Source organism: Neolamprologus multifasciatus, chromosome 11, assembly GCF_963576455.1.
Source record: "Neolamprologus multifasciatus chromosome 11, fNeoMul1.2, whole genome shotgun sequence".
In the NCBI taxonomy this organism is placed as follows: domain Eukaryota; kingdom Metazoa; phylum Chordata; class Actinopteri; order Cichliformes; family Cichlidae; genus Neolamprologus; species Neolamprologus multifasciatus.
Window position 1 is genome coordinate 33,669,448 of NC_140449.1, and position 12,511 is coordinate 33,681,958.

The window sequence follows — 12,511 nt, forward strand, 5'->3', positions numbered from 1 at the left end:
TCACCTGAGGCCACAATTGAGTGAAGGATAATAAAAACAATAAAGATTCTGAATTATCATTGCTGTAATTGCACGTGTTTTCTTTATCAAAACACCTGGAAAATATGTGAACTACTGATATTTTTAAAAATGCATTTAAAATTTGTGCAAACTTTACCCTGGAGGGTTTTTTTTTGTTTGTTTGTTTTTTTAAAGAATGTGCTCACAGTATCTTAATTTTTACATTTAGCTTCATTCACACTGTTACTTCTGTTTATTATGAACATTTCTGACTTTTCGTTAAATGTTATTTACCTTTTATAACATAATGAATTAACAGCAAGGCAAAGAAGGCAAGAAGAAATTGTTAACAACCATCAATAAACAGCTGCTATAAGAGAGCTGACTTCACACTCTGATTCATGAACCTTTTTCTGAAAGAAAATCAGGAAGGAAAAACTGGGAAAGTGTAAGTAACTATTAGTGCCACATTAAGAAAAAAATGTTGTCCCTTTTGAAATTTTAAAGTTAAACATGAAATGGTGTTTTCAGAGAAAAGAGTTGAGGCTATTTTGAGGAAAGAAAGTAAAAATATGGAGCTTACAGTCACCCTTTCAACCCTAACAAATGCCACGGCTTGAATAACCTCTATAAAAAGACTTCTGTCCATCCCCTTTATTGCACTAGGGTGTAACCATCAATATTAATGCAACTTTCCATTGCCAGCGACATCAACGCTCTCGTTCAGAACCGAGGAGAAAAAGTCAAAAATATCCACTTTTTTTTTTTCTTCCACTGTAGGTCTGGATTTTCTGTTCCAACACATTTACAATGAAGCTGAATTCACTTAGACCTTGCACCCCGATACAGGAAGTCTGGTTCAGCGCTCTAATTAAAAAGTCCTTTTCTGATTCTATGAATATTATGGCAACACAGCGTTCAGATGGAGCCTAAGGATGGGTGAATGGGTGAGGGGATTCACCCAGTACTAACTGCCCCTGTTACCTACCCTGCCCCTATTGTCATGGTCCTGAGCCGGCCGACTCAGTGTTTTGTTTTTTCTTTATGCTTTTGTTCATTCCGAGTATGTATTCTGTTGTGATTTGCCATTTGTTAGGTTTCTGTTCTTTGCCTGCCTGCTCCCACTTCTCTGTGTCCCCTCCGTCTGTCCATGGTGTCACACTGTCTGCTTGTGAATCTGTCTGTTTAGTTCTGTGTCTGTGAGTTTCCTGTTTTATTGTGAAGGTCTCCGTCTGATGTCAGTGTGTTTAGTTTGCGTTTCCTCTGTCCCGTCAGCTCTGATTTCTCCCAGCTGTGTTGCCCTCCTGTCTCTCATCCCCTGATTACTGGTGTGTGTATTTAAGCCCTGTGTGTTCTCCTGCCTGTTGCCGGTTCGTCTGTGTCACTCCGTGTCCCACGGTGTCCTGTTCCTCATCCCTTTTGGTATCGTCTCAGGTTAGTTATTTAGTTTTCCCAGTTTAGGTTTCTTTAGTTTATTGTCCTCCCTCATTGCCTGTTTGCCACCACTCCACTTTGTAAATAAACATCACTAGCATTCTCATCCACGGCTTGCATTTTGGGTCCTTTCTCCCTCCAACACCACACGGCTCGCCTCGGCAGCCGTGACACCTATGGTAAAAATGAGCAGAGAAAAAGTCAAAAATAATAAAACCAACTTGTAGGTCCACTATGGTTGGGTGGTGGTGGCTCCTCTGGCACTACCTGTTGGCGCTACCATTTCTAACTATGGACCTCAGGGACTGAATCTTCAGATCATGTCTTCTGCTCATCGCAAGAACTAGATGAAAAAACACTGCATATCACCGATTTCACCTGATATCCAGCCACACCTCCATCATCACCTCCATCTTCGACCTTTCACTTCTAACTAAGGCAAAAGTTGCTTCATTGACTCTTTTCCATGTTATACTTACATAACATAATTTGTCAAGTCAGTAACTATCAGTCACATATGAATTAGGATTATGTATTATCATTACAACACTTAATACCATTTCTCTTGTTCAAAAACATGTATAATGACTGTTTGACGACAAAGTTCTTATATTTTCACGTTCCTGCAGACACACACAAATCTACCAAGGTCAAAGCTGGATCGTGTCCACACACAAGATTAAGACATTAGAACAGTGATTTTCACATTTAACATATTGGCCAAACTTACATTTTGATTATATATTTGATTAAGAATAAAGATGATTTACTATTAACACAGAAGAGCCACCTCCACAGGACAAGACTCAGCTGTCCATCTGCATCTAAAGGTCAAAGGTCACTCTTTCGAGGATGCCAATGTTCACATTTTGGACAGAGAGGACAGATGGTTTGAAAGAGGAGTGAAAGAAGCATCTATGTCCACTGTGAGCGACCATCTTTGAACAGAGGCGGTGGTTTACGACACCAACTGTCTGCCATCTATAATCCAGTTTTGAGATCCTTCCCAGACGCCTTAACGCCCACTCACATCCTGGGCCATCTGACCTCAGGAATTCGCATGATAAGGTGGGGCCAGGTTTCACAATGAACTCACCCGAAACTCTGGCTGATTGGGACCCACACCCAGTTTCACACCTTGGCTCAGGCGATTAGAGGATCATCAGGGGGTCCTTTTGTCCCTCTGTGGGGGGATACTCCCACTAGGTTTAAATCTGGGACTCTCCACCATTTGACCTTAGAACTGAAGAAGCTTCTCGGATGAAGGTGAAACATCTTCAAGTAACTTAAAGAAGTCCAGACGCTTTTCTTTGCAAGCTCCTTTGACTACGATGACCTGGATGACTGAGAACCTTCACAGACATTAACAAATATGGTCGAGGTCGTTTTTAGCATCTGGTATCATTTCAAACATGAAAGTCTGGATGTTGTTTTGGACTCTCTTAGATGCAGGGAGAGGAAAGCTACAGGGCTTCAACCACTCTCTGTCCCACCTCTCCCGATGACCTATCTGAAAGTGATACTTGGGTATTTCAGTGATGGAGTGCCTTCAAACAGTGATGTTGATAGCTTTGGTTTGACGCTTGACCTTTGATTCTAGTCTAGTGTTTTGATTTTCTGTGGTTCATCTGCATGCATTTGCAAACATGCAAACAAAGCAAAGATTTTTTTTACATGTACCGAGCGATGTCGGTTTACTGTGAATGTGTCTTTTCTCACAATCTGATGTCTATCAGTTTCCTCTCCATGTCGAGTTCTTGTTCCTGGTTTGTGAAAACCCGCTCTTTGTAAAGTGAACATCCAAGTCTAGAAATAATGAGAAATTAAAGGAAAACCACTGGAGGATCTCAGTCATCTGTCAGGATTATATAATAAATAAAATAAAGTGTCTGATGTCGAGAGGAGCAAGTGTGTTTAAACTTTATAGACAGTTAAAAGAGCTTTTGAATAATTTCCTACAGTTGCTTAGTGCAGCTTCTTTAGCTGTGGGGAAGTGTGATCCATTTTATGTGCTTGACAGCTACAATCTAATTTTTGGAGAATGCAATTTTTGTTTTCTAACTTCTCCTCTCTACACCAGATAAACCAGATAAGTATTCCCAAGAAAACTTAACAAGAAATGCATCTTGTTTACTTTTATTTGTGGTTGTGAAACGGGAATGTTGTGGAGTTTGATTGTTGAATTGTTATTAAATATGCACATAACTCGTTGAAACATATTGGTATAATTGCAGTGCAGTAGTAAAACGTCAGTATTTTTAACAAGATGATGTATTTCTGAAATGGATGATACAAAGAACCTGTATGTGCAGCGTGGAGCAGGCATTTTTTGCATGCAAGGGATAAGTTGCGAGATCATCTGTGTGTTCTGGTATTGCAAGTAAACTGAGATTTTACATTTTTTAAAGGAGGCTTGTGTGATTTAGCTCTTTGTATTTAGTTCTGCACAGAGAGAGGACACTGCCATATTTTTGAGTTTGTATTTTATTTCATTTCCCTTATTCCTCGCACTGGCGCATCTTTTTATTTATCGTTTATCCTGTTACTTTGCCACGTTACCTCTCATACTGTTGATGTTCAGTACAAGTCCATATGGCTGCCGTTTGACAAAAGTGAAGGTCAAAGGACATTTTTGTTTATTCAGTTGCCATTGGCAATAAAAACTGCACATTAAGAACCCCAGTAATTGTAATAAGAATAAAACGAATCTAAAGTCACTGCCAAGCTTGTTTTTACAGCAAAGCAAAAAAAAAAAAAAAAAAAAGCTTGTTTTTACAGTTTTTGCAAACAGCTGTGTTGATGTTCAAAACTTTTTCCACACCAAATGAGATTTAAATCTTGATAAGGAAAACCGTTCAGAGACAGCCATTCTCTCGAGCCTATCTCTAATCAACTTGTGGTTGGTAGCTTCACTGAAGTGTGAGAAACCCAGCAAAAGTCACAAACCAGTGCAGTAGCTCTCAGATTGTTATTTGTGTTCAGAGCTGCGTCCAGGATCTTCACTTGTTCTAGTGCTTAATTATCATTCTTTAACATGAAGCTTTAATTCTTGTTGGGATTTTTAGTTCCCATTTATGGTTTTGTAATTGTTGAGTTTTGGATGCCCATTACTTTACTGCTCCAGCCCTATTTTGGAGTCTTTGAGTATGTTATAGCTCCTCTATATGGTTTCCCTCAGTGTTCTCTCTGTCTCATCTTCCTGCTTTGCCTCTGATGTGGTTCGTTCATGTTTCATTCCTTGTTTCATTTATCTAAGCTGTTATTTTCCTGTTTATTTATTTTCCTCTTGTGCTTTGTTCAGAGTTTTACTGGAGGTCTGTGCCCGTTTCTTAATCACCCTTTGTGTGTACACCGTCCATCGTCTTATGCTGTTGGTTCTGTGTATCTTTTCTGGTTTGCTCTCTGAAGTGTTTGACTTGTTTTGTTTTGTTTTTTGGACTTTGGACTCATCCTTCAGCTTAATAAAAAGCTTTTTTTTTCCTGCATTGGAGTTCCTTATTCTGTAACCTACAGCTCACAGAAATTACTTGTTTGGCTCAATATTTGAAACCTTAAACATGTTTAATATGAGCACTAATAGTTTAGTACTAAGAGTACTAGTAACAGTTTGTGTTTGTAGACATAATAGGTCCCCATAAATTGTAAACTTGTTGCACTACATTATGGAAGACCATCAAACCACCAAAAAGTAAATGCATTTAGGAAGAATAATTATCTTTTTTTTTCTTTTTTGACAAAGTTGATTTTTAAAAAAAGAAACTAAAGCGAATAAAAATGCAACCCTAAGTGACATAAAACGATGTCTCTTTAGGTTTTGCATCACAGAAAAAAAACCTTTAAAGAACAGGATAATCTTCAGAGACTGAACAGTTTTATTGGTACAATGAGGGGAAAAAAACCCAATGACGTAAAAAAAAAAAAAAAAAAAAAAAAGACTTCCTGTGATGTGATTGATAAGTTTAAACCTCAGCTCTATGTCTCATTCACCGTCAGAGACATCAGTGGCACCACAGATCTGAGGTAATGGCACATTTACTAAAATATCACTGAACTCATGTCAGCTGGTGAATTTATTCATTATGAAAACGTATAAACTTGATGCATTTTATTTGTTATTTTCCTATGACAAGTGTAGGAAAAGATAAATTCCAATCTATTGTAATATAGATGAAATGTTACAAATTCCATAATACTGAAGAAGTAGATACATTGTAATGCAAAATTCAAAGAGGCTTTAAACATATGTTTTATTCATATCCACAGAACGATACCTGTGTTCAAAAAGACATGAAGTGCCGGCAGCTCCTGTTTGGGCTTTGGTGCTACGGCATCCTTGCAGTGACCAGCGGGATCGAAGGTATTGCTCATTTGTATGGAGATGTTTTTCACTTAGCGATGGGAAGTCATTAGTAAGGCAGCTTATGGTTTATCTCATCTTGTGGCTGCATCATATCATCCTTTTCTTCCTACTATGATTAATTGCATAGCTTTCAATGTCATACATTCCAGTTGTCAGTAACAGTAGGAGGTTCAGAGGATATGTTTAAATGTCAAATAGTCACACATGTGATCTATCATCATATCACATGTTGTTGTTTTTGAGCTTTGATTAATATTTTGATTATTATAGATATGGAAAGTAGCTTGATGTTTATCAAGTAAATTGATTGTTATTTCTATTACTGAGGAGAAATGATGTACTTTTTTACTCTGCTACATATTTGACAGCTGGATATGCTGGTTATTTACCAATCAAGGTTTTAAATAAAAAATAAATAGAGTGCCTTCTTAAGGATTGAACCTTTTAAGGGAGTGTGCACATGGGATGACTGAGCTGCTAGCAAAAGAGATTTACCCTCTAAACTGGTGATTATCAAAATTCAATCAATCAAAATTTATTTATATAGCACATTTTAAAGACCGAAGTACACCAAAGTGCTTTCCAGTAAAATCATGATACAGATAAAAAAATCACAATATAAAATATAAATTACAGATATAAATAAAATATAAAATAATTACATAATCTAAATGCAAAGCCAGATGTAAATTACCCTAATTAGCTTTGAATGGCAGGTTAAACAAATACGTTTTTAGACGTGATTTAAATGACTGAATGGAATCTGATGCGCGAATATGAAGAGGAAGAGTATTCCATAAGGTGGGTGCGGCAACGGCAAAGGCACGGCCTCTTCTGGTCTTCAGCCGAGGTTGCACTAAGAGCAGTTGGCCCGATGATTAGCTAGGTAGTCAGGTGCCATATTGTTTAGGATTTTATAAGTAAACAACAACATTTTAAAATCAATTCGGTATTTAATAGGAAGCCAATGTAAGTTGGCCAGAACAGGGGTGATAGAGTCATACTTTCTAGTGCCGGTCAAGAGACGTGCTGCGGCATCTTGGACCAGCTGCAATCGCTGAAGAAGAGAAGATTGGAGGCCCAAGTAGAGAGAATTACAATAATCCAGTCTTGAAGTGATGAAAGCATGAATGAGTTTCTCCAGATCTTTGCGTGGTATATAAGGTTTAGCCTTAGAAATTAGGCGTAGTTGGTGAAAGCTGGTTTTTACCACAGTAGAAACCTGTTTATCTAGTTTGAAGGAACTATCCATGGAAACTCCAAGTTTCCCAGCAGCATCAGTGAGGTAATTAGCAACAAGCCCGAGTGTGCCAGTCAGTTGTTCTAGAGGCATATTTCTATCAAAAACGATAATTTCTGTCTTCTTGTCATTTAAAGTAAGAAAGTTACGTGATAACCAGTCTTTGACATCCCTCAGACAATCAAACAGAGGATGTAGTGAAGATGAAACATCCCCAGTCAGGTGGAGGTAGATTTGAATATCATCAGCATAGCAGTGAAAAGAGACATTATGTTTTTCAAAAATGGAGCCCAAGGGCTGCATGTACAGAGAAAACAACACAGGACCCAATACTGAGCCCTGGGGCACACCACGGCAAAAAAGGGCAGAAGAAGAGGAATATTTTTCCCATCATGACAGAGATCGACCTCTCAGAGAAATATGATTTAAACCGTGATAGAACATTTCCTTTAAGGCCTACTACTTGTTCCAACCTTGCCAAAAGGATATCATGGTCAACCGTGTCAAAGGCTGAAGTCAAATCCAATAGAACTGAGACCACAGAGCGCCCAGAGTCAGCGATTAGATGATTACATGGTTAATTGTATGAGGCACAAAAACATAGGAGTATCCAGTGTGTCAAACAAAATAAAATTCTTTTCAATTTTCTTTTCATTTGTTTTGCAGCTCCTCAGATTATCCTCAACCTTATACAGCTGCACCTCTACCAGCTAAAACCTGCCCACTTACACACTGTTATATGTCTATATTAATTCTAATGTTCTCTTTTCCTTAAATAAAAGATCTGAATCATTATTAAACTATTTCATAACTTACTATTTGTTACCTTGTCATACATAAGTATAGCATTGAAGTAATCAATACCAGAAACTGTGAAATAATAATTGAATATTTCTTTTCTTCTACTTTTTCTTTTTCTAGCTGATGTACCGTCATGGATGTGTGTGACTGACTATATACACAACATTACTTGTGTCTTCAACAACATCACTGCTATTCCATTGGGAAAGAACAAAAAGAACTACAGCCTACATTTCCAGGATACCTTCAAACCCCTCGAGTAAGTTTTTCTTAAATAAATCCATAAAATACTGGATTCTTCTTACAGAATTGAAAGTGTGTGTTTCTGCTTCTAAATTCACAAACATGTCCATGTTCTGTTTTTGCTCCAGAAGCACTTCTTGTCCACTTGTGGTGATGAGTCACAGTTACTACTGTGAATGTCAATTCAACAATGAGCTTTGGGCGGACTATGATTCCTATAAAATTGACATTTGTGATGAATCTCAATGCATCAATTTAGAAAATGAATTTCGTTTAGCAGGTCACAGTAAGTATGAATTACACTTGTAGTTGTTGATTTTGTCTTAATATGTTAATGTGCTTCATTTTTAATGATAGTCTGAAAAAATATTATGCACCCGAACATTTTGATATACCTAAATATGATTTGATTGATATTTCTAATCAGTTCAGCTGAAACCGCCGCCTGAGCTTGTGGTCCAAGAAACAACAGAGACTTTCAACATTACATTTAAAAGTCAGTATGATAACCATTTATACCTTGGTGGTGACCTCGTGTATGAAATATTACTTCAAACACCTGAAAGCAGTGAGAACAAAGTAAGATGAACTGTTATGTGCAGTATATTTACTAAGAACGTGTTTTATTCTAAAAGAATCAAACAATAATTGTTTCTTTAAACGTTTCCACAGACTTTTACGGTTCCACCCCAAAAGAATTTTGAATCTATTAATCGGAAATTGCACCTGAAAAATAGTAAATATTGCATTAAAGCAAGATATAAACCAACATATAGTGAAACTTGGAGTGAATGGAGTCAACCAACATGCTGGGAAAACAAAGCAGAAGAAGGTAAAGGACACGTTTTCCATCTCCTTCTCTCACCCCAACCGGTCGCAGCAGATGGCCCCGCCCCTCCCTGAGCCTGGTTCTGCCGGAGGTTTCTTCCTGTTAAAAGGGAGTTTTTCCTTCCCACTGTCGCCAAAGTGCTGCTCATAGGGGGTCATATGATTGTTGGGTTTTTCTCTGTATCTATGAAGCGCCTGGAGCTTTCTAAAAATATGCTAACAGTAAAATTCAACTACATTTGCTTTAGCAATTTTATAACAATGATAAAGGAATGGATTTTTAGGTTTATTTAATGCTATTCATAATCACAAACATAGGCGGGACTCTGCTCGTGTGAAGGAGCCTTTTGTTGTCTTGTGAGGTGTTTTCTCTGAACAATGTTTATCAAAAACAATAGCACAGATACTTGATAGATAATGGACTTGCTGCCATCTTTGTAGCGTGAGTCAATAATTCTGTGTAATTTCAGAACCAGAAACTTTATTATTATTATTGGCCAAATATCTGTCCCCACTGTGTCTGGTTGTGGGAGCTCTGCTGTTTGTATTCTACAATCCAGCTGCAAGGTAATCCATCTAAGCTTTGGAATAATTGCATGTCTGATGAGGATAATGTGCCTCTTATTCATATTTTGTGTCTGTGTGGCAGAATGAAGATAAAAACTCTGTCCCACACTCCATCCCCGGCTCCTTTCTTTCAGCCTCTGTATCAGCAACATAAAGGTGATCTCCAGGTGAGGAGATAACATGAGTGATTTCTGAAGGAGTTTTTGGTTTTCATGCTTACGTTTAGCTTAATTTTAACTTCTGTTAAAATGAATTAAGTGCAGGAATCCTAACATAAGGGTCACAATGGAAGCACAGTGCAAAATGACACATTAGAAATGAGATGTAAGAAGACCACGTAATTAATGATAGATGTGTATAAGTTTATACACATCTATCACATAGTAATGATAACTTCACAGTGGATTGGTGAAGGTCCATGGGTAGGCAGATAATCTGCTGGTTACCCCCAACAGGAACATCTCTGGCATCCTTATTTATTTGATGTGTCAGTCAAAGTGTGTTCATAGTGTTTGTGACACTTTAGTAACATTCTGACGCTGCAAAAAATGTGAATACCAGCATATTGTCAAACTAGAAATGCAAACATGCTGAGTTTAGTGTAAGGATGTGTTCTGTCTATCACGTTGACCATCTGGTAACTGGTGATAAAAGAAAGCATTCAGCAAAATAAACCCAGTGGCTGGAAAGCAAACCCTCAATCGTGTGACGCAGAGCTCCAGATCTTTCAACGGATAAATAAACTCTAACTACAAGTGACTTTAGATAAAAAGTCGGCGCATCATTAAAACATTCGTCCTGTGCTAACATATTCATACCAAGTTTTATGGCAAATCACACAATTTTCGCTAACACGATTCAGTTAAAAACAGTTCATGGAAGCACAATACTCAACTCTGCACTAGAAATATGAGTTGAAGAGTTCACGGCAATCCCCTCAGAAGCAGAATGAAACCTTTCAGTCAGAGCAGGAGTGGATGGCCAAATGATAACAAACAAGCATGAGAAGAAGTCTGTTTCTGTTCATGTAGCGGTTCTACAAATGTCTCTCCTTGAGTTGGTTGTTAGACTTTATGATACTGTGTATCTGGCTGCTGTGAGAGAAAGCTTTCACCGGTCAACAGGACCAGAAATGAACCACTCAAATATGGTTGCAATGACAGATGGTAAAAACTGCAAGTAAAAAAATAAACACCCTAAGTCAAATTTGTAACGGCAGCATGTTACCGTGACAAACCATTAAACATCTATACTGCATTGGTGCTTCATATTCTGAGAGTGCAGGTAGTACACAAGTGTGCTTTTTTCTACTGTGTCACACCTAACACATCTTCATTTTGTTTAATTTGCAGGAATGGCTTTCACCGAAAGGTAAAAATGTACTAACGCACAAAGCCGATGAGTGCATGATAAGTGATAGAGTGGCTGTTGTGCCAAAACCCAAAACGAAGGACCCAGAAGAGACCCAGACCTTCCTAAACCCTCCAGTGATTCAGCTGGCATTCCTTCAGTGCCAGACCTCCTATGTTGGCCTGCCTGGGATGGATATGGCTCCTGCTCCTATAGTTATGGTCTGTCCAGCTAACACCTCTTATACTCAGCTCCCCTGCTCCATCTGGGAGAGGGGCAGGGAGGCAGAGATTGCCTCCTCTCCACCTGAAGATGTCCTGGAGATCAGCTGTGTGGACTCTGGCTGCAGCTTTGAGGATGTGACACAAAGCCCAGAGTGCAGTTTACCAAGCAGTCCTGTTGTTGACACTCTAGCACCATGTTACTGTAGTGATTACTGCATTCTTAACAAAACAGCTGAAGGTGTTGTTCCTGTTTTATTGTCTAAAGAGAGCAATGGAAAAGTTTCATCTGATTCCCGGCATGAGCGCGAGAGTTAAAGCAGGAAATGGTTCTGTCGGTTTGTTTGGAGCCAGAGAAATTCATAAGCGTGGTGGCACTGACAGCCACGGCTGTAGACCACATGGCAGGAGAGACTCCATGAAGTGGCTTGAAGCTGGCCAGTTCACTTGTTGCAAGTTGCTGTGTGTTTTTTGATAGCAGTGGGTTTGTGCTTGAACTTCATACAACATTTATATCTGTTCAAATGTATGTGGTTATCATTTTTTATGACAAAAACATAAAAAACACCATATAACACATAGAGTAGGCTTCTGCTTTGGCTGATTTGCATATGTTAACACTTGACGCATTCTGACTGCAGAATGTTAAGACGTGAATGTTTGTGAATTCCACTAGAGCTTTGGATGATATGATTTTCTGTAGCTGTATGGGGAAAGTGTTTTGTTCTGTTTTTTTCAATTTAATCTACCTTATTTGCAATATGTTTATACTTTGCATTTAGCTTTTACTAAGAAATCGACAATAAAAGAGATAAAGATTCATATCTGTGCTTAAATCAGTAACTTTGTTCTTGTTTTACTGACTTGTGAGAGATGTGTTTGGATCTTTCCTGGATCATTATCCATCTCAAGTTGATGCAAATATTCAGTGGAAACAATTGTTTTGAAATTTTCCTAAGGGAACAATAAAGTGTAACCTCAATATGAAAGTTTCACTATTTATTTCTCCAGTCAACATAACCAGTGCTGTTGCTGTGGGTCTTTTAGCCTGCAGATGACAGTCACTATGGTGGACTGGGATGCTTTGTAACAGCCATGGAAATTGCTTTGTCATTTTATTCAGCACACATTCAGGTTTTGTTCCTTTTAGTAGCTGCAACATGTTACTACATTTGGTACATCTTGGAAGCATTTGGAAAAAGACAATAAAAACTACCCACATTATGAAGGTGGTTTCTATCGTGAACTTGAACAGTAGATTCTAAAGTAAAGGTGGTTTCTTTAATTGTCACTTCTAAGGTGAAGAATGATGTTAAATGTGACAGATTGAGAGGTTACTCTTTTCATACACATGCGTACAGCACACGGTGACAAATTTCTCCAGGTTTTCGCACCAAAATGAGATCATTCAGAACAACTTTCTATTGATTTTCAGTTATTTCTACCATTTAATGGGATAAGTGGTCC

General features: G+C 38.2%; 1 protein-coding gene across 1 annotated transcript; it reads left to right on the top strand.

Moving 5' to 3' along the window:
• The first annotated feature begins 5,344 nt into the window (after nucleotides 1-5,344).
• On the top strand, nucleotides 5,345-12,497 carry LOC146509076 (interleukin-21 receptor-like). Its single transcript, XM_085177234.1, has 8 exons — nucleotides 5,345-5,791; nucleotides 7,956-8,094; nucleotides 8,207-8,364; nucleotides 8,506-8,657; nucleotides 8,751-8,910; nucleotides 9,377-9,473; nucleotides 9,556-9,640; nucleotides 10,826-12,497. The coding sequence occupies exons 1-8, from the start codon at nucleotides 5,677-5,679 to the stop codon at nucleotides 11,360-11,362; spliced, it is 1,443 nt and encodes a 480-aa protein (XP_085033360.1). The 5' UTR covers nucleotides 5,345-5,676; the 3' UTR covers nucleotides 11,363-12,497.
• Nucleotides 12,498-12,511: the final 14 nt, after the last annotated feature.

Excerpts from the sequence above, each read along its gene's own strand:
- LOC146509076 (XM_085177234.1), top strand. The coding sequence starts at position 5,677 with ATGTTTTATTCATATCCACAGAACGATACCTGTGTTCAAAAAGACATG. Across the intron at positions 8,095-8,206 it reads GATACCTTCAAACCCCTCGA|AAGCACTTCTTGTCCACTTG; the intron begins GTAAGTTTTTCT and ends TTTTTGCTCCAG. Across the intron at positions 8,911-9,376 it reads GGAAAACAAAGCAGAAGAAG|AACCAGAAACTTTATTATTA; the intron begins GTAAAGGACACG and ends GTGTAATTTCAG.